General features: G+C 51.8%; 1 protein-coding gene across 2 annotated transcripts; it reads left to right on the top strand.

Moving 5' to 3' along the window:
* Window positions 1-922: 922 nt before the first annotated feature.
* On the top strand, window positions 923-19755 carry TRIM16 (tripartite motif containing 16). 2 transcript variants are annotated; one of them, XM_027131102.1, is made up of 6 exons: window positions 923-1813; window positions 7474-7569; window positions 10813-11046; window positions 13271-13436; window positions 13871-13966; window positions 17785-19755. In XM_027131102.1, the coding sequence occupies exons 1-6, from the start codon at window positions 1319-1321 to the stop codon at window positions 18366-18368; spliced, it is 1671 nt and encodes a 556-aa protein (XP_026986903.1). In that variant the 5' UTR covers window positions 923-1318; the 3' UTR covers window positions 18369-19755. The 2 variants fall into 2 exon arrangements, with proteins under 2 accessions (XP_026986903.1, XP_026986904.1); XM_027131103.1 differs by lacking the exon at window positions 923-1813 and adding an exon at window positions 4482-6962.
* The last annotated feature ends 307 nt before the right edge of the window (window positions 19756-20062 follow it).

Genomic DNA, 20062 nt, shown 5'->3' with positions numbered 1-20062 from the left:
TCATGGAGGCTGGAGTCTTGCCTACAATAAATGCGGGACAAAAGAAAAAACCCTCCATGTCTGGGAGCCCCACGGGGCCCCATTCGGTTTCATAACCCCCAGTACCTCAGAATGTGACTGTATTTCGAGACTGGGCTTTTCAAGAGGTCATTAAGGTAGGATGAGGTCATGAGGTTGGGCCCTAATCCAAATCTGACTGCTGTCCTTATAAAAAGAGGAGATTAGGACACAGATGTGTACAGAGGGGAGAGCATGTAAAGATACAAGGAGAAGACGGCTGTCCACACGCCAAGGAGAGAGCCCTCAAGAGAGACCAACCCTGCCGACACCTTGATCTTGGATTTCCAGCCTCCAGAACTGGGAGAAGATAAATTGCTGTTGTTTAAACCAACCAGTCTGTGGTACTTTGTTATGGCACTGAGAGCAAACCCATACACCTCGTCTAGGAAAACCTTAGTAAGTAGATAAAGCGCCCGCCCCTCTCTAGGAGCCACTGGGCAGGTTGTGCAGCCTGGGAGGGCTGTCTGCTTAGAGCTTTATGTGGAAGGAGGCACATTCTTCCTGAGCCTCCTGATCGCCACTGAATCCCCCTCCGAGAGAAGTCCATCTCCTGGAATGTGCCAGAAGGTCATATGGAAAAGGTCAGGGTCAGAGACACAGATCCTCTTCCCAGCTGTTTCACGTCCAGTTCTACGAGGTGGGAAGGGATGAGGGCTGCCCTATTGCTAAAATCCTTACATTCTGGGTCCCTTTAAAAATTGAAAACAGGCGACTTCCCTGGTGGTTCATTGGTTAAGATTCCATGCTTCCAATGCAGGGGGCGCAGGTTGGATCCCTGGTCAGGGAACTAAGGTCCCCCATGCCACGCAGTGCAGCCAAAAAAAATAAATAGAGAAAAACTGAAAACAAAAAAATCGAACCTGTCAAGCCACGTAAAGCAACGTTGGCTTTGACTGCAGAGCTCAGGAGTCTCCAGTCCTTTCCAGACCGATCCTCCAGCTTGGGTGAGATTATGGGGGGCGAATGATTCACAGAAGAAGAGCAGTTTCGGGTCTGGGCTGGAGGACGGGTCGGAGCCTGTGGGAGACAGCCTGGGTCTCCCTGAGCCTGGGGACCCGGGCTGCTCTGTGGCCACTGCAGCTGGCCGTCCTCTAAGCTGAGCAGAGTGGACGACCGACTGAGCTTCCTCTGTGGGGAGGAAACAGTTAAAATCCTGAGGCAGCTGCAGTCAGCTGGGCGTGGTGCTCGCATCGGACTGGGGCCACAGGATTCTGGGCCCAGGAGCAGAGGAAGCCCAGCTCTGGCGCAGAACTTCCACATGGCTGAGTTTGATCTGACGGCTCCAGGGCCGCTGCCCAGGGTTCCCGCTCACCCTCCGGCCACCCTCAGCCCAGACCGTGGGCGGGCCAGCCCAGCAGAAGAAAAGGACGCAGCCGCCCCGGGGAGCTCCCCGGGGGAGAGCTGGGGACAGAGCCATGGCTCTGCCTGGCAGGGGCGTCCTGGGGCGGAGGCGGAGGTCCTGTGCGACTTCTGCCTCGGGGCCAGCAGGGTGAGGGCCGTGAAGTCCTGCCTGACCTGCATGGTGAACTACTGCCCGGAGCACCTGCGGCCGCACCAGGAGAACAGCAGGCTGCACGGCCACCAGCTGACAGAGCCCGTGAAGGACCGGGACCTGCTCGTGTGCCCGGCCCACCACAGCCCCCTGGTTGCCTTCTGCTGCCCCGATGGGCAGTGCATCTGCCAGGAGTGCGGCCGGGCCGAGCACAGGGGCCATGCCTCTGTCTCCCTCGATGCCGCCCACAGGGACAAGGAGGCAAGTGCTGGGGTCCGTGCGGAGAGGGAGGTGGGGAGGCCGTGGGCCAGGGAGAGGCCTGGCCTCTGCCTCAGCTCCTGGGGCTGCCGGCTTCACTCCTGTGCTCTTAGCTTTGGCCCCTGGCCGTGCAGCCAGCAGCCCTGTCTCTTGCATTTGCTTTGGAAACTCCGAGTCGGTTACTCTGTCGCCATCTCGGTCCTGCTGTCCCTGTACCTCTCTGCGTCTGTCGCTCCTGTGGCGAGTTTCCTACTACTTCTCACTCAGCTTTTGGTGACTTATCCGGGGGTGGGTGTTGGGTGCAGAAGGTGTTTCCCTCTGGCTGGATCTGAGTGGCAATGAATGCAATGTAAAGCTTAGCAGAAATTCAAGAGAAAAGAGCCTAAACTTTGCCCGAAGTTCTCTTTTTCCCTTTACCCCAAACAAGAGATCAGTAGCAAGGGCCCCTTTGGAGATACCGGGTATGAAATCCAAGAGCTCAAATAGTGCCGAGATAACAGAGAACTGGAAACTTCCCTCCGGGTACAATGTCAAGGCCTGCTTACCTTAGGGAAAATAAATCTCCTCACCAGATAGAGGTATCAGGAGAGACTGAGAAATGCTGTGCTCACAGCCTGTAATTTTATTCCCATCAGGTAGGGCAACTGTTTCTAGAACAGCTGACTTTTCTTTGCCCTGAGAAAGCCGAGAGCCTGGAGAAGTTCCTGGGAATGGATTCATGTGCTTCGTTTCTCATACTCGGACTTTCCACGAGCACGTTTGTTCTCAGTGGGGAAGTGCAGTTCTTTTGTCCCACATTTCTTGTGTCCAGGCTCCGGGCAGCTCCCTGTCTGCGCTGAGCACGGCCTGTGGCCGCGTCTTGGCCCCGGGCTTCCTGGGCAGCAGACAAGGAGCTTCCTGGAGCAGGACCCGCTTCTCCACACCCTCCCTTAGTGGGAATTGTTCCAGAAAGCTCTGCATTCCAGATGCCAGTGAGTCACTGTTATCAACTCCACAGTCCACTTGCCAACAGTTCCCAGCATCTCCAGTGCCAGGAAATGTCCACTCAGGAGAGCAGGTCACTGCCACCCGCTCCCCACGTTCACAGCCACGTTCACAGAGGAGGCTCTGCGTCAGCAGACAGGTCAGAGATTAAAGCTCCATGTAACTGACTACACGGTCTTCATGGAGCCTTGCCGTGCGCTATGTGCTTTCCGTGGAGTTTCCCATCCAGTCCTGGAATAACTCACTGAGGTGGTGACTCTTTTCGTCTTCACCAAATTTGTCCAGACTCATACAGATGACTAAGCCATGGAGTGGGAATGGAAGCTTCTGGAAAGCCACCCCACTGGAGGAACACAGGGAAGGACCCCGAGGTCACAATATTATGACCTTACTGTATTTTTTTGCACCCAAACCCTGCCACACATGTCGTAGAGAGATTAAAGCAGAGTGTACTGCTTTTCCCTTGTTCAGGGTATAATATCTGAATTCTGTTACATTTGACTGGAAAAGTGGTGCATGCCCCTGTTCAGAAACAATCCCCACCAGATACTGAGGTAGATTTTCCCAGAAAAGCCCTCCCTCCCAGCCTGGATCTGCCCATCTCCCTCCTCAGAGGCAGACACCACGATCTACTCTTTTCTTCTGTTTCCTTTCAGAAGTTCTATGCCTGTAGCAGCATAGCTACAATATGAATTTTAACGTAGTGTAAGCTGGTGCGTTACAGAGACATAGGGTAATTGCCATTCTGAGCAGGGAGAGTTGTGTTGCTCCTGTGTGGAACCCCAAATTCAGACATCCCAGGAGGGAGCTGTGTCAGGTAAAATACAGACAACTGGGGCAGTTCTTGGTGCTGAAAGCAGGCCAGTTACAGGTGCGATGCAGCAGCCCCGTACCCCAGATCCTTGGTGCGGGCCCAGTTCCCAGCCTCTGCTCCCTGGTGTGCCTATCAGAGTTCCTGCCCTTCCACCCTGCATCCTTGCTTTCAACCCTGAGAGTGAGTGTGTGCTCTGTCAGCGCTTTTTGGGTGGCCCTGCCACGGCTCAGGAGCCAAAAGATTTCTTGCAAGGAGCCCAGGAGACCAGCTCCGAAGACACAGTACCTGGATGAGGCTTCGGCCACCACCAGGATTATTTTGAAAGTCTTACTAGACGTCAGTAAGGCTCCGGAAGCTCCATCTTTCCTCCAGCCAGCCCAAGCCCGCTGGGGCTGCTTACTGAAGGTCACTTTGGATCGAGTCAAGCGCTAGTCACTCAGGAATGTTGTGCAAGGGAAACCGTGAACAGCAGGGCCAGCCACAGGGACACAGAGCGGCTGGGAGCTGCATCGGGTCCACAGCGATGGATTTCTCAGTTCACCGACAGAGCCCTTTCTGAGGCTCCCACGGTCTCTAGCTATGCCAGTGGGCAAAAACTCTGGATTTGGGAACCTGGGTGTTCTCTGATTATTTGTTCTGTGCCGCTGGGCTTCCAGAGCCCAGCTCTTCCCAATGGGGACTCCGCTCTTCCCCTTGCCCAGGCCAGCGTCCCAAAGCCTCTTAGTTTTTTTTTTTTTTTTTTTAAATGGAAGTGTAGTTGATTTACAACGTTGTGTTAATTTCTGCTGTACAGCAAAGTGACTCCGTTTTACACATATAGACATTCTTTTTAAAATATTCTTTTCCATTATGGCTTGCCCCAGGCGATTGGATATGGTTCCCTGTGCTCTACAGTAGGACCTTGTTGTTTATCCATTCTACATGTAATAGTTTGCATCTACCAACCCCGAATTCCCAGACCATCCCTCTCCCTTAGCTTTTTTTTTTTCTTTTTGGCCGCACCCTGCAGCATTGCAGAACTTCCCCGACCACTGTGCCCCCTGCAGTGGAAGTGCAGAGTCTTAACCACTGGACCACCAGGGAAGCCCTTCCCTTAGCTTTTAAGAGCAGCTGATCTTAACTCCACTCACCTTCTCTGAACTCAGGCTTGCTGCTGGGAAAGGAAGCTGTAGCACGCGTGTGTGTGAGTTGTGAAGTTTGCACTCTTTCTGTGACTGCTTTCCTGTTCTTTTCTGTTCCTTTTCAAGTTTATCAAACATTATCGAGCACTTTCTATGGGCTAAGTGTGCTACACTATCTCAGGGAGCGTGGGCTGTAGTCAGGAAGCCAGGGCAGGTCCATGTCTGCCTGGATGCCAAAGGGCTGGGGCAGCACAAGGGCCCTGCTGCGTGTTCCAAGGAGGAAGACCCCTGGCAGTGAGGTCAGGGCAGGTATCTTGGGGGAAGGAAGGCTCGGCTGGGCCCCGCCTTAGACCTTCAGCTCCATTAGTGGCAGGTCACCGCATCCGATCTCAGCATTGGTTCCAGAAAGCTCAGGATATGGCAGGGGTCTCGGACGCAGTCTGCAGCTAGAGCGGGAGCTGAGCTCTGAGAGCCACAAGTGTTCCCGCTTCTTGGGGGCGCCGATAACCAGCGTTGTTCACGGCCCGTCTGCTGCCAAAAGGCGGATGGCTTGAGGTGTTCAGGAGAATTTCTTCTGGAAGTTCCGAGGAGTGCCTTGGACTCAGTATTATGCGACTTGTTTTATCCTGAACATTGCACCAGGCTGTGCGTCTTTCAGGAGCAGGGGCGGTGTCTTGTATAACTGGACTGACATGTAGTGAACTCTGATAAGCAGGCCAAGGGTGAAGTCAGGGCCCAGCTGGGACCCTAGTGTTCCCAGACACAGACTCTCTAGAGGGAAACACAAAGCAACTGGCACCATGTGGAATCTCCTTCTCTCTTCTCCCTCCGTCTGCTGTTCCAGTTTGCATCTCTACCCGGACCCTGGCCACTGAGCTGGGTACCACCTTTGCCCTGGAGACAGAAGCAAGAACGATTTTGTTAACATATTCTTGAGGCACCGGAGGAGACGCTAAACCATCTGATGAGGGTCGTAGAGCCTGAGAGAGGCAGATCTTGTACCCCGGATGTGGTGCCTTTTGCTGAAGCGGGGAGGACTCTCTGTGCCCTTGGACATGGGGCTGTCTACTCTCATTGGCACTGCTGTCCTGATTTTGTGTGGGGCCTGCCTGGGCCTGCGACTCGGAGCCAGGGTCTAAGGCACCCCGTCATTTCCTGGGAACAGGAAAAACTGGAGATGCTGGTCTCCGAAGTGGCCCCGCCTCTTGTGATAAGCAGGAGTGCCTGCTTGTGGGGTGACTCACTCAGAAGTCCCCGTTAGGCACTTGGGAGTCCCTTTCTCCTTTTATGGTAATCCGCAGACAGTGGGGAGAAGCCCCCTCCCTGGACACTCTGGGGGTCTCCTGTGTCCCCGGATGGTGCTGGGGCCGACCACTTTAATACGCTCTGCACTCGTTGCTAATGTGTGTTCTGTTGTGTCTCCCACCACCTTTCAACAAGCAGCTCATGTCCCCTCCCGTCGTGGAACAGGTCACTGGGTAATAAGCCTTCTAGACAGACCAAGATTCCACGTTGCCCCGGAATAGATCGGACCCCGCATCTTCCCTGCTTCCCCCACTCCCGGGCATCAGGTCTCAGACCTCAGGGGCGGGAGGTCACCCGGGCTCACTCGGCTCTGAGTCAGGGCCGCAGGGCCTGAGCAAACGTTGCCAGGCTTCTGCAGAGGGAGGCGAGTCCCCTGCCTGCCTGGGCTGCCACCACTGGGGCCTGGGATTCCCGTGGGCTTCAGTGGGAGGAAGGGGAGACGCGTCACGGTGCCCCCGCACCCCGAGTTCTGTTAGGGCGAGTGCAGACACGCTGCTGTGAAAATCAGTGAAACCTCTTCTGTCTGTTGCTACTGTCTCGTGCCCTTGTGGACGCAGAAAGTGACAGGGCCTCTGAAGTTCGCAAAGGCTCTGGTTTCATGCCTCGGCACGTTCTCGGCAGACAGTGCTTGGGGAGTTTCAGGAGGCGAGAGTGGGGCTGGGCAGGGGCGTCGACGTGGCAGACCCGGGGTTCTCAGGCAGGCACTTGCCTCGGCGGGGAGGGTTCGCTCTGTCTGCATCCGGCAGAGAATAAGAGTCCGTGATGGAAAGCAGCCGAGGTAGTGCTAGTAGCGATGAGGATAATGACACCACCGACACGGATGGAGCGCCTGCAACGTGCCCGCTACTGTACAGAGTTCCTGCTGACACGCCTCCCATCCTTGCGGGAACCCTGTGAATTGGGCACTTTAGCTGCTCCCACCTCACAGGTGAAGAAATGCAAGTGTGGAGGCGTTAAGTAGATTTTCCCGAAGTCTCATCTGCTAACTAGAAACCCTGGGATGCCCACCCCCGACTTCAAGCGCCCTGTGCTCCTTGTCAGGCTGTTCTGGGCCGGATGGGCTGGACTCAACTCCACTGACAACTGTGTGACCTTGGATAGGTGGCTCCACTTTCTCACCTGTACAATGGAGATAACGTGTTTACCTGCTATGGGCATGGTCAGGATGATAAGAGGTGACACAGAGAAATGCTTGAAGCGATGCCCAGCGCAGCGTAAGCTCTCCCTGCATTTTAGCCAGTTCACCCCAGGAAGTGCTGGCACACAGCTGACCCTCTGTGCCTCCACTGAGGGTGGGTGCTCCAGCCGGGCTTCTGAGAGCAGCTTCTGAGACAGACTCCCCTTTCCGTGGAAGAAGGGCAGACGGTGCCCTTGCTCCTGGGGACCTTCCGAGTGCCCTGGGCTCCTTCCTCCTTGACGCTGACCTTTCCTCTTCTTAGGCTGAGCTTCGGACCACCCGGTTAGACCTGGAGCGGAAACTCAAGTTGAATGAAAACGCCATCGCCAGGCTCCAAGACAACCATAAATCCGTTCTGGTAAGGCTGGCCGGGGTCACCTGCCGGGCTTTGGCACACCTGGCAGCTGCTGCATGCCCAGCCAGGCCCACCCGGGGGTGTGGGATGCAGGGTGCAGGCCCGGGCCCCATGTCCACGGGCCCCATGGGTTTTATCATTGGGTGAGAATTGTGGGTACAGATAAGGTTGGCCACACTGCAGGGTTGCTTCAACTTGTTATGGGGATTTGCTATGAAATTAGTTCAAGATTCAGAACTGGCAAGTGATTTACTTTTTAATGTTATAGAGTAGAAGCAAGCTAGTCCTGTAATGACAGTGTCCTTATTTGTACATGTGTATATGCTTTTTTGACCGGGAGAAAAGGGTGTATGTGGGAATCAAGGGGGGTGGTTAGCCAGAGCTCCAGAAATTATGCATAATCTTGGATTCTTCCGTCATAGGAGGGTGTTCTGCATGCAATTCTCACCAGTCCTAAATCCTGGCAGCCAGAAAAGAGAGGTGAGAGCTGCTGGATTAGTGGATGGTACTTGATAAGGCCAGTGGCGTGCCAGGCTACTTAGTTTTAGTCTCTCTGGTTTGTGACCACTTTCTATAATAAACCCTAAGTAGACCCAAACAGTTCCACAAAGGTTTCTCATTAGTGGCAAGCCAATAACCACAACTCAGAGGAGAATGCAAAACAACTACCCTATGGCAGTCAGTCAGCAGCAGCATCTTTGCATATCAAGAATGATTCTATCCATTCATCCATCCATCCACCTATGTATCCTCTATCCATCCATCCACCCATCCACCCATCCACCCACCTATCCATCCATCCATCCACCCATCTGTCCATCCATCCACCCACCTATCCATCCATCCATCCACCCATCCATCCATCCATCCATCCACCCATCTGTCCATCCATCCACCCACCTATCCATCCATCCATCCACCCATCTATCCATCCATCCATCCACCCATCCATCTATCCATCCATCCACCCATCTGTCCATCCATCCACCCACCTATCCATCCATCCATCCACCCATCCATCCATCCATCCACCCATCTGTCCATCCATCCACCCACCTATCCATCCATCCATCCACCCATCCATCTATCCATCCATCCACCCATCACCTACCCATCCACTCACCCATCCATCCATCCATCCATCCATCCATCCATCCATCCATCCACCCACCCACCCACCCATCCATCTATCCATCCATCCATCCATCCATCCACCCATCTGTCCATCCATCCATCCATCACCTACCCATCCACTCACCCATCCATCCATCCATCCGTCCGTCCATCCATCCATCCATATCTAATACATGTAACCATTTCAACTTAATTTCTTCCTTCTTGGTGTTTATAACTAACTGGCTGTGGAAGAATGAATACCTATTTCTTACCCATATAATCTTATGAAAAGAAGAACAATAATTATCCTTTTAAAGCCTTGGAGACCTTCAGAGATTGTTGATTTCCGTGCTCAGCGTAATCTGGAGAACCGCATGGAGCACCTTGCCTTTTTCCAGCTCTTTATTTTCCAGACACTTTGATCCCTACTCAGTTCTTCTCTTAACTGCATGGTAACCAGGTGAGGTAGTTACCACAGTGGCCACCATGTAGGAGGTACATGAGGACACAGAGACAACAAGAATCGTCCAGGGTCCCTAGATTGATGGGACAGGAGAGCCTGCGAGTGTCGCTCCCTTGACCTAAGAATTACTCAGTCTGTTGAAATGGTGGTGCTTTAGTTTCTTTATCTAAGAAATGGGGACTGTAGTAGTACAGTCGTGCCTTGGTGTCCTCAGGGGATTGGTTTTAGGACAACCCCCGATCCCCCCACCACGGATACCAAAATCCACAGATGCTCAAGTCCCTTGTACAAAATGGCCTAGTATTTGCATGTAAGCCTACGCATATCCTCCCGTACACTTTAAATCTTCTCTAGATTACTTACAATACCGGATAAAACGTAGATGCTATGTAAATAGTGGCCAGCTTGGCAGAGTCTAGTTTTGCTTTTTGGAACTTTCTGGAATATTTTCCCAAATATTTTCGTTCTGTGGTTGGTTGGATTCGTGGATGTGGAATCCGCAGATGTGGAGGGACATCTGTATTTACCTTCTAGGGTTGCCATGAGAGAATATGTGTACAGTGCTCAGAACAGTGCCCGGCCCACGATAAGCACTTACTAAATGTGGCTGGTATTGTATTACTATGTTATGTAATTAAAAAGTGACGAGGCAGGCGGCAGGACCCCAGGAGAACCGAAAATGGTACCTGGAGGGGCTGCTCAGAGGGCTCTCAGATGGGATGGTCATGGAGGGACAATGGGGGAGATGGAGGCAGGCAGGGCATGGGCTCCGGGCTGTGGAGTGGGGTGAAGGGAGGGTGAGCAAAGGAAAGTGTTTCCAAGAACTTTACATGAAGTTTAACCAGGTAATTTGTGTTGGGGCAATGATCTGGAGTTGGGCATTGTCAGAGGGAGCCGTCAGCACCAGGACCTAAGAACTACCAAAGAGAAGTGGAAACCGTTGAAAACGTGGATTGAAGTTGTAAATATGACATTGACTGAAGGCATTTGTAAAGGATGTGGAAGGATAGCATCCCACATGCACAAGTGCCGTCATGCAGATCCTTGCTATTCATCGCCTGGAATTTGTTTTATATGTTTTTGAACGTGGCATTCCATTCTGCATAGGTAGGCTGGTCCTGCGATGCCTAGGTGCTGTGGACACCTGCACACACCCTAAACATTTTGTGCCTGGCACAGACACCACAGGGTTAGATGTGCTTTTGGCTCAGATGGACCCAGTGGGCAGTTTAACTGGACATAAATGAAATGCTAAGAAAGCAAATTCATGCTACTGATTTGTACAAAGAAGCCAAATTATTATTTTACTGCAAGAAACATGACTATCAAGTATACTGAATACACACATTGTCCTGGTGGGAAGACTGACGTCACAGACTTGAAGAGCAGCCCGACTGTCAGAGCTGGACTCAGAAATCAGATAATTCACTCTCTCATCTGATGGATGAGAGACTAAGGGAATGATTGGCAAATAAGTACTTATAACCTGGAGAGTCCTTCTTGTTTCCGGGAACCCAGGATTCAAATGAGAATAAAGGCTTCCTTTTACAATAGGAAATCGCTCCCTGATTTGCGGGTTTCTCGGGTTTGCGTTTCTGCGTGTTGAGCTTTGAGAAGCTTGGACGCCTCACTAACAGGTTCTTCACCCCCCCTCCCACCCCCGCCAGGTGTCGGTGTCGGAGGTAAAGGCGGTGGCCAAGGAGCAGTTTGGGAATCTCCTTGCTGCCATGAGGAAGGCCCAGGGTGACATGATGCTTTTCTTGGAGGAGAAGGAACAAGCTGCCCTGGGCCAGGCCAATGGCATCAAGACCCACCTGGAGTACAGGAGCGCAGAGATGGAGAAGACCAGGCAGGAACTGGACAGAATCGCTGCCATCGGCAACCCCGTGCTTTTCCTGGAGGTATGGGCTGCCGTGCCGCTGATGCCAGGGAGACCTTCGCTCTGCTTGGCCTGTGGCGCACGGGGGAAGGGGACTGCCCGCTGATCAACGGGTGCGCAGGGAGCTGTGAGGGCAGAGAGGAGCTGAGTACAGGGGTACAGGAGGGAGGGCTTTCCAGAGCGGAGAGGCTGGAACCGGGTCGTGGAAGATGCATCCCGTGCCAGCAGAGGTAACGGCATGTGCAGAGGCAGAGAGGTTTGAGACAGCACAGCTGATGTGGGGAACTAAGGTGCTTTCACAAGGATGGGGTGTGAGACGCTGGGCACAGAGTGATGGGAGGCGAGGCTGGCGGGGCCAGGTGGGCATCTGGCTGTCGAAGCTTGTTCTTCATCGTGAAGTCACAGCAGCCCAGGGAGGACTTCAGCTGAGGGGTGATGAGCTCAGGCCTCAGTGAGCTTCATAAACCACTCCGACAGTGGAGGGATGCTTGCTGGGCCGGGGTGAGACCCGGGTCCTGCTGCCTTTCGGAGAGGGCTGCACATGCTGGGGGTGACTGAGGACAGACAGCCCAGCAGAGAAGATGAGACCTTTCATTACAATGTGCCATTCATTGTATGTTAAGCCACCTGCCCTCAGACGTTCCATCCTCCTGGATCTGTCACTAGAGCGCTGTGTAGTTTTTAGCAAGTCACTTAACCTTTTTGGGTCTCAAATTCCTCATTTATAAACAAGCAGGTCGGAGTCAATGATTTCCAAGGCTCCTTCAGTGCTAATATTCCTACATACAAATAATTCTTTTATTGCGTTTTGGGAAGATTCCCTTCTAGTTAACGGCAAACATAAATGTGTATTATGAAAAAAAGCCTTGGAAAATATGGAAAAATATAAAGGAACTCGATCATTCATATTCCCATCACCCAAGATAATCATCGTTAGCCTTGTAGTGAGTGAGAGAAAGAGAAGCAGACAGAGACAGACAGACATACCAAAGAATGTCTTTCAGTTCCTTTACTTTTCAATATCAAAACAAAGAAACTATGAAGAAAAATTTGGCTTCCCATGTCATGAGTTTCCTAAAGAGCATATAAATAATTTTAAAAAAGAAATAAAATCTCTTTATTTTTTCTCCTTTTGTAACTTTAACACAAAAACTTTAATATGTATAAAATATATTTTAGTATAGGACAACTTATTTTAGTTAAACATAACTTCTTTTCCCACAAATTTTTAGCCAATCGAAATGACATGTATTGTTCCCCCATGATTCTTTTTTTTAGAAATAGACCATTTTATTTTATTTTGTTTTTTATTTTTTCGCTGTGCCGTGCGGTATGAGGGATCTTAGTGCTCCAACCAGGGATCCAACCCTCGCCCCCTGCCTTGGAAGCGTAGAGTCTTAACCACTGGACCGCCAGGGAAGTCCCCCCAGTGATCTAAAATGTTACTTTTATCATGTATGGCACTAATTCTACATATGGTGTTAAAATGTTCATTTTCCTCCCTGTCTACTCTCTGGCTTGGCCTCGTTCTTCTCTTCCATTATTAATCTAACCATTCTGGTACAACTGTTTTCATCACTAAGGTTTCTGCCGTACCCACTCTGTAATTCAGTGCTTCCATTGCATTTGAATTTTGATAATGTGTTAACACCTGGAAGCAACCTTTCCTGATCACTGCAGAGTTTTGAAGCATGAGAGGCTTAATGTGATTATCTGTGTGAAAACACTTTTCAAACTCTAAAGCACAGAACAAGAATTAGAGAACACGGTGTATTGGATTGAACTGACCAGGAAAATGCAGCAGCAAGCACTCCCGCCTGAGGACTTGTCTGTGAATCTTCCAAGTGCTACACCCGTTCCTCCGTCCCTGTCGTGGTTTGTGTTTAAATTAGTTAAAAAAAAAAAGAAAAGTACTGATAGAATGAAGGTTGCAGGAATGTTACCGCCATCTGCGCTGTTGGTGTAACACGTTTGTTCTTCGATTCCCTGTCTGGGCTGTGTATTGCATCTGCTCGTGGGTGCCTAGTATCTCTTGATTTTTAAAAGTCCACTTTCCCAGTTAAAAAACACGAATGCTTTCTACATTATCAGACGCTGAGCTGGACCCATTACACACACATTCTTTGTGAAGTGCACGTCACCATCAGTCTCTTTTACAGATGAGGAAGGTGCCGTATTGAGGAGGGCAGTCCTGTTTAAGAAGCACAAAAGCCAGGGCAAGTTCTGCCATGTATCCTTTCCTGCAGGAGTACTGCAAGTTCAAGAACATGAAGGACGATGCTTTCCCCAGTGTCTACATTGGACTCAAGGACAAGCTCTCGGGCATCCGCAAGGTCATCACGGACTCCACTGCACACCTGATCCAGTTGCTGCAGAACTACAAGGAGAAGCTCCAGGAGTTCTCCAAGGAAGGTGAGAAGCTGTGGCTTGTAGTGTCTCGGAGGGGCTGACGCGGGAGGTGGGAGTTGGGAGGGAGAGCAGAACCGGGGAGCTTCTCATTTTCAGAGCCATCCTCTGGCTAGCCGTGCTACTGATGGACACTTACCTTGATGACAGAGACCAGAGGATGTGAGTCAGTCACATCACGCCCTCGGCCAGCATCTCCGAGACTAGCTTCCGAGGTTGCTGATGCCTGTACTTTCAAGGGAAATGCAAGTCAGGCTGGGGTCTTTCCTCGGCGTGTTTTACTTTAGTGTGGTCCATTGAGCAGGGGTCTCTGACACGTGACTAGTGTCCGGGCCCTTCTTCCCCGAGGAAGCCCAGGGAAGAGGGGCTGGGGGTTCCTGCTTCTTAGGTTCTCCTGCCCACCTGGACAGGTGTGCATTCATAATTCTCTGCTTTTCTAGAGGAGTACGACATCGGAACTCAGGTGTGTGCCATCACTGAACACAAACACTGGACCTCAGAACCGGAGCCCAGCACCAGGCAGCAGTTCCTCCTGTGTAAGTCGTGAACAGCTTCCCTTTCCCTGGGTGTGGGTGTACGTGTGAGGCTTTGGAAGCAAGGATGCCGTCTCTCATGTAGGTTTCAGGTTCTTGCAACATCAGGGTCTATGCCCAAATGGTACATTTTAAAAAGTTTAATTTAAAAAAAGTTTGAACTTTTCATTTTGAAACAGTTTCAAACTTACGAAAACATTGCAAAAAGAGGACCAAGAATTCTTGTATACCTTTCATCCGGTTTTTCCAAACGTTAACACTTTACGTTACGACGGTCCACTGATCCAAACTGGAAAATGAAATTACTGCAAGTCTATTAACTAATCTATGGAATTTATTCAGGTTTCACGAGGTATTCCTCCCAGTGTCCTTTTTCTGGCTGCAAGTCCGGTCCAAGGTCACAGATGTTTCTTTGTCTCCAGTCTGGGTCCAGTCCCTTTGTCCTTCTGTGTCCTTCATGACCTTGGCCCTTTCAAAGATCCTGGCTAGTTCCCAAATGGCTCCCTGTTAAGTCTGACTTGGCCAGAACTGCAAAACCCATTGTCCCGTCATGATGTGGGAGTGTCCTGGGCTGTCAGCACTTTTGAAAACACGTTATTTCCAATCAATACTTCCTTATGGTTAACAAGGCAGGGAGGTTTCATCTCCCAGGAGAGGAAGGGCTGCATCTGGGTAGTCAAGGCTCACTTTTAGGACATGCAGCTGCTTCATCTCTTTGGAACGTGCCGTTGAACCCTGCTTCTGCTTGCTTTCTGGGGGTGAGCGCTGGCTGACCAGCTCCTGAGGCCCTTTTGCTCTGGTCGTGACGTGGAGCCTCGGGTTCGATGACTGTCTCCTGTTCTTTCCACAGCTCCTCATTTTCCCCAGGACCTCTCGGTTTCCACACAGTTTCCTTGATTTATTCTTTCCTGCTTCCTGACACCAGCACGTCTATTTTTTTAAAAAATAAATTTATTTATTTATTAATTATCTATTTTTGGCTGCGTCGGGTCTTCGTTGCTGCGCGCGGGCTTTCTCTAGTTGCGGCGAGCGGGGGGCTACTCTTTGTTGTGGTGCACGGGCTTCCCATTGCGGTGGCTTCTCTTGTTGCAGAGTGCGGGCTCTAGGTGTGCGGCTTCAGTAGTTGTGGCGCGTGGGCTCAGTAGTTGTGGCACATGGGCTTCAGTAGTTGTGGCTCACGGGCTCTAGAGCTCAGGCTCAGTAGTTGTGGTGCACGGGCTTAGTTGCTCCGCGGCATGTGGGATCTTCCCGGACCAGGGCTCGAACCTGTGTCCCCTGCATTGGCAGGCGGATTCTTAACCACTGCGCCACCAGGGAAGCCCCACACGTATGTTTTACTAACAGATATAGTTAATACAAGAAGCCAAACACCTTTTGTGCTTAACATTAAAATAAAAGTGAACCACATCCTATTATAATCTGTTTTCTGTTGCATGACAGTCGTCTCTTTTCATGCATGACATTAACTTTTGCTCCTAGAGTATTGCTGTGAACTTGTAGCCTTTTATGGACTCAGATCATTTCACCTGTCCAAGTTCTGTCAAATTGCCAACTTGACTGGCCAGTGGGAGCCACTTGTAAGCTGGCCTCTGTGACCTTTAAGCCTTGACCTTCTGCCCTTGAGATTCTAAAAAGTATTGCAGCTTTCTGGCACTAACAGAATGTTCCAGACCCATTCTGGTTTTCTTGTCCCAAGGCATAGAATCACCTACCCTGTAAGGAGCCCTAGGTCCCCCTAGATGAGAAGAGTACTAACGCACTCATTCATTAGGCACGTGTATACCGAGCATCTTCTCAGAGCTAGAACCCCAGGATAGAGTCCCGCATAAAATGTGGAGCTGACAGAATAAAAGGAGAACATTCACGAAACAAGCACACTGATAAATAATTACACATTGTGATGAGTACCAGGAAGTTATAAAGCCAGGGTGCTCCGAGAGACATTGACAGGCAGGCATGGAGACCTCTTTGAGGACAGACTCACAACCGCAATCCGAACGGATCAGTCGGGATCTCCCTGACTCAGGTCAGGGCGAGGACCCCACCGCGGAGGGAACGGTCTGTGCCGAAGCCGCCTGAGCGGGTTCAGCGTTGGGTGGGTCTGAGGTCAGGGTGCTGGAGTGTGGAGGTCAAGGGGGAGAGGGCAGGAGACGAGGTTGCTGAGGCAGGCAAGCGCCAGTCTTGCAGGGCCGGGAGGCCAGGGAGGCGGGTCACCGCTTTTTCCTGAGGGCAGGGGCGCCATCAGAGGCTGTAAGCTGGGGCGACGCGATTCAGCTCAGCTGGCTCCCTGAAGCGAGCTCCTGTCGGGGAGAAGGTCTGGGCGGGGGAGGCAGGAGAGAGCACCCCGACCAGCGTGGGGCTACTGCACGCGCTGGGGGAGATTTGGGGGTGGCTTAGATGGGGGTGAAGCAGGGCACTGAGAGGACTCAGGGCTGCCTGTGTGTGTGTGGTGGGACAAGACGTGGGAGGATGAGGGAAAAGAAATGGAGTGTGACTTGGGCACCTGGGTGCGTGGAGGTGTTGTTCTCTGGGACCAGGAAGAGAATGTGTGGGGCAGGGGACTGCTTGAGGGTTCCCCTGCTGAATATTGGCCAGACATTTTAACAAATGAGTGAATCAAATGTGGGTGTATGAGTGCCTGTCTGCCCCAAACCCTTGCCAATGCTGGGTAGAAAAGTGCCTGGATTTCAGGACGTATTTGTCGAATGAATGAAAGCATGAGCCCATCCGTAGGTTTTATTTCTTGATTCAGTTCAGCAAATAATACAGCAAATTCCAAGCAATTTGAGCTTCAGGAAGGAAGGAGGTGGGGTCTGGGACCACTTACGACCTGCGTGGGCGAGGTGTCCCCCGCAAGCAGTTCTCCGTGACACTGGCCTGGCGTCCCACAGTTTAACTTGGTTCTGGCACTGCCTGGAGATGGCGTCAGATCCCACAGGATGGCTCCCACTTCAGATGCCAGTCGCCAAGTATTGGGTCCCCAGGTGACGGACAGCTTCTGTCCGACTTGGCTACAAATCAGAGGTTCCCAGGACCCCCCCCCCCCCGCCCCAACCCTTGGACTCGAGCATTTGCTAGAACAGCTCACAGAAGTCAGGGAGACATTTACGTTCACCAGTTTATTAAAGGATGTGGTAAAGGACACAGATGAGCAGCCAGATGGAGAGAGAGAGGCACGGGGCAAGGCCGGGGAGGGTCCCGATTTCAGGAGCTTCTGTCCCCATGGAGATGGGGTGCATCGCCTTCTGGTGTGGATGTTTGCCAACCTGGAAGCACTCAGAACCCTGCACTATTGAGATTTCATGGAGGCTTCATCTCATAGGCATGATGGCCCACTAACTCCATTTCCAGCCCCTCTCACTTCTCATGAGATAGGAGTTAGGGCTGCAAGTTCCAAGCTTCTAGTCATGACTTGGTCTTTCTGGTGACCAGCCAGCCCCCTCCAGGAGCCCACCCAGAGTTGCTTCGTCAGAACAGAAGATACATTTATAACCTGGGAAATTACAAGGGTTTCAGGAGCTCTGTGTCGGGAACAGGGGCCAAAGACCAAATATTAGAACAACAGATGGTCCTAGTGCTCTTATCACTCAGGAGATCGCAGGGAGCTTTGTGCCGGCAACCGGGAACCAGAGACCAAATATATATTTATTATAAATCACAATATCACACTTGCGTTCTGTTTTCTGGTTTTCACCCACCTCTTTTCTGGGAAGGAACAGGGATCTGGGAGACGGATGTCTTTTCGTCCTTTGGAGGCTCGCTAGGTTTGAAGTGTTGGGTCTGAATCAGCTGTCGGTCCCTGACTTTCTGTATCCCCTCAGATGCCTGTGACATTGCCTTCGACCCCGACACGGCACACAGGTACCTCCGGCTGCAGGAGGACAACCGCAAGGTCACCAACACCACGCCCTGGGCGCACCCGTACCCGGGCCTCCCCAGCAGGTTCACACACTGGCGGCAGGTGCTGGCCCAGCAGAGCCTCTACCTGCACAGGTACTACTTCGAGGTGGAGCTCTCCGGGGCGGGCATCTACGTGGGCCTCACGTGCCAGGGCATCGACCGCAAGGGCGAGGAACGCAATGGTTGCATTTCCGGAAACGACTTCTCCTGGAGCCTCCAGTGGGATGGCAAGGGGTTCAGGGCCTGGCACAGTGACACGGAGACCCCACTCAGGGCCCGCCCTTGTCAGAGGCTGGGGGTCTATGTGGACTTCCCCGGAGGCGTCCTCTCCTTCTACGGCATTGAGCCGGAGGCCATGACGCTGGTGCACCGTTTCGACTGTAAGTTTTCGGAGCCCGTGTACCCAGCCTTCTGGCTTTCCAAGAAGGACAACGCCATCCGGATTGCGGATCTGGGAGAGGAACCCGAGAAGCCGGCACCGACCCCGGTGGAGCCTGCACCCTAGATGCCGGGGTCCAGAGCCCAGACCTGTGCTGACACACAGACGGGGTGGCAGCTTGCATTTTAAGGCTGACTGGGGGGCAGAATCCCTGCCAGCGGTTGCTGGCTTTAGAAATCACGTGGGTCACAGGATGAGGGGAAGGGTCTCTGGCCGCCGTCTTGGGCTCCGTGCGGCACTGTTCCCCACGTTTGCAATAATCCTCAGGCCCTAAGTCCCCCTCGCCATCTTCTCGTGATGTCCTGTCTGCGCGGGTGAATGGCGCACTGTGCCCAGAGGTGGTCACCAGGAATCCTCAGAACCGTCAGAAAGACTGCAGAGGAATCAGAATAAATCGCTAACTTTATCCCGCTTCCCCCGCATCCCCGGTACTGTCCTGAGCTCCTCCCGTGCGTCAGCCCTCGTGGCTCTCATGGCAGCCCCGTGGGGTAGCTGCTCACACCGTCCCCATTTTGCAGGTGGGGAAGCTGTGGTCCGGTGGGGGTCAGTGAACTTGCTCAGGGTTACGTGGTCACGTGGTGCGTGAGTGGCCGAGCCGGGATTCAGACCTGGGAGGGCTGACGTTGAACTTCTAACCCCGACCCCACGCTGCCTTGCTCCTTAGACGGTGGGTGTTGTGTGCACGGGAATAAACCACATCATGAACTGCGTTCACAGGAGTAGAGCGTCTTACGGCCTCCGTCGCTTTGCACCCGCACGTCTGACCGGGCCTTGCGGCTGTGCCATGATGGAGAGCTCACTACCTCACCTGGAAGCTCACCTGGTTTGGGGACAGTGAGGATTGCAGGAATGTCTTAGTGGGGTCCGAGTCCTATAGTCCCTGTGACCTCAGGCGACGGGGCTCCTTCCTCGCTCCTGGAGCCACCCGGACGGTGTGGACGCGTCTGATTCCTCATTCAAGGGCAGTTCTCCACGTGTTTGGGGGCAGCTCTCACACCGTCCCCCCCGGGAATTATTCTTGGCTTCTCACTCTATCTCCCACTTTCCTTTGTGGTTTCCGGACCTTCTACTCCTCTGATCACATCCCCCTCCTTTCTTCAGACGCGCTCCCTAAGATTAATGATATACATTCATCAAACCTTTAGGCAAATGACAAACTGTATTTAAATGGGTTTCTGAGGACATAACCTGAGGCCCCTTTCGGGATTCCCTGGAAATATAACTTCTGGGTCTTTTCCGTGACCTGTGTCAAGTCAAGTCCCTTCCTCTTTGGCCAGTCTGACGGTCCTGTGTCAAGAGTACTTCACTTCAGCGTCACTCGACTCGTTTCCAGAGACCCTGCCCTACATTTGAATTCTAGGATTTATATAGTATAGGATTTGAATTTTTTAATTGAATTTAAAAGCTTTGAATTTTATTGACCTTGAAAATATTAAAAAAAATTTTATTGGTGTATAGTTGATTTACGATGTTGTATTCGTTTCTGCTGTACGGCAAAGTGAATCAGTTATACATACACATATATCCACTCTTTTTTAGATTCTTTTCCCATATGGGCCATTACAGAGTATTGAGTAGAGTTCCCTGGGCTATACTGTGCGTCCTTAGAAATTTTTAAATTTGCATTTTAAATTTCATCACATCATTGCTGCTTGCGGAGATAGTTTTATTCATGACTCTGTGCCCAGTGTAATAGCTCTCCTTCCTAGCCCGGTGTCACCTACAGAATTGGTAACCTTTTCTTCTTAAATCTTACTCTT

The sequence above is a fragment of the Aethalodelphis obliquidens genome, unplaced genomic scaffold, assembly GCF_003676395.1.
Source record: "Aethalodelphis obliquidens isolate GAN/ISIS:26980383/991018 unplaced genomic scaffold, ASM367639v1 scaffold38, whole genome shotgun sequence".
Classification (NCBI taxonomy): domain Eukaryota; kingdom Metazoa; phylum Chordata; class Mammalia; order Artiodactyla; family Delphinidae; genus Aethalodelphis; species Aethalodelphis obliquidens.
The sequence above is the reverse complement of the archived record's forward strand: the minus strand, read 5'-3'. Positions and strand labels throughout refer to the sequence as shown.

Bases quoted from the DNA above. Each gene is read 5' to 3' on its own strand.
- TRIM16 (XM_027131102.1), top strand. From the start codon at position 1,319: ATGGCTGAGTTTGATCTGACGGCTCCAGGGCCGCTGCCCAGGGTTCCC. The intron at 7,570-10,812 runs GTAAGGCTGGCC...CACCCCCGCCAG, and splicing joins ACAACCATAAATCCGTTCTG to GTGTCGGTGTCGGAGGTAAA. The intron at 13,437-13,870 runs GTGAGAAGCTGT...CTGCTTTTCTAG, and splicing joins CCAGGAGTTCTCCAAGGAAG to AGGAGTACGACATCGGAACT.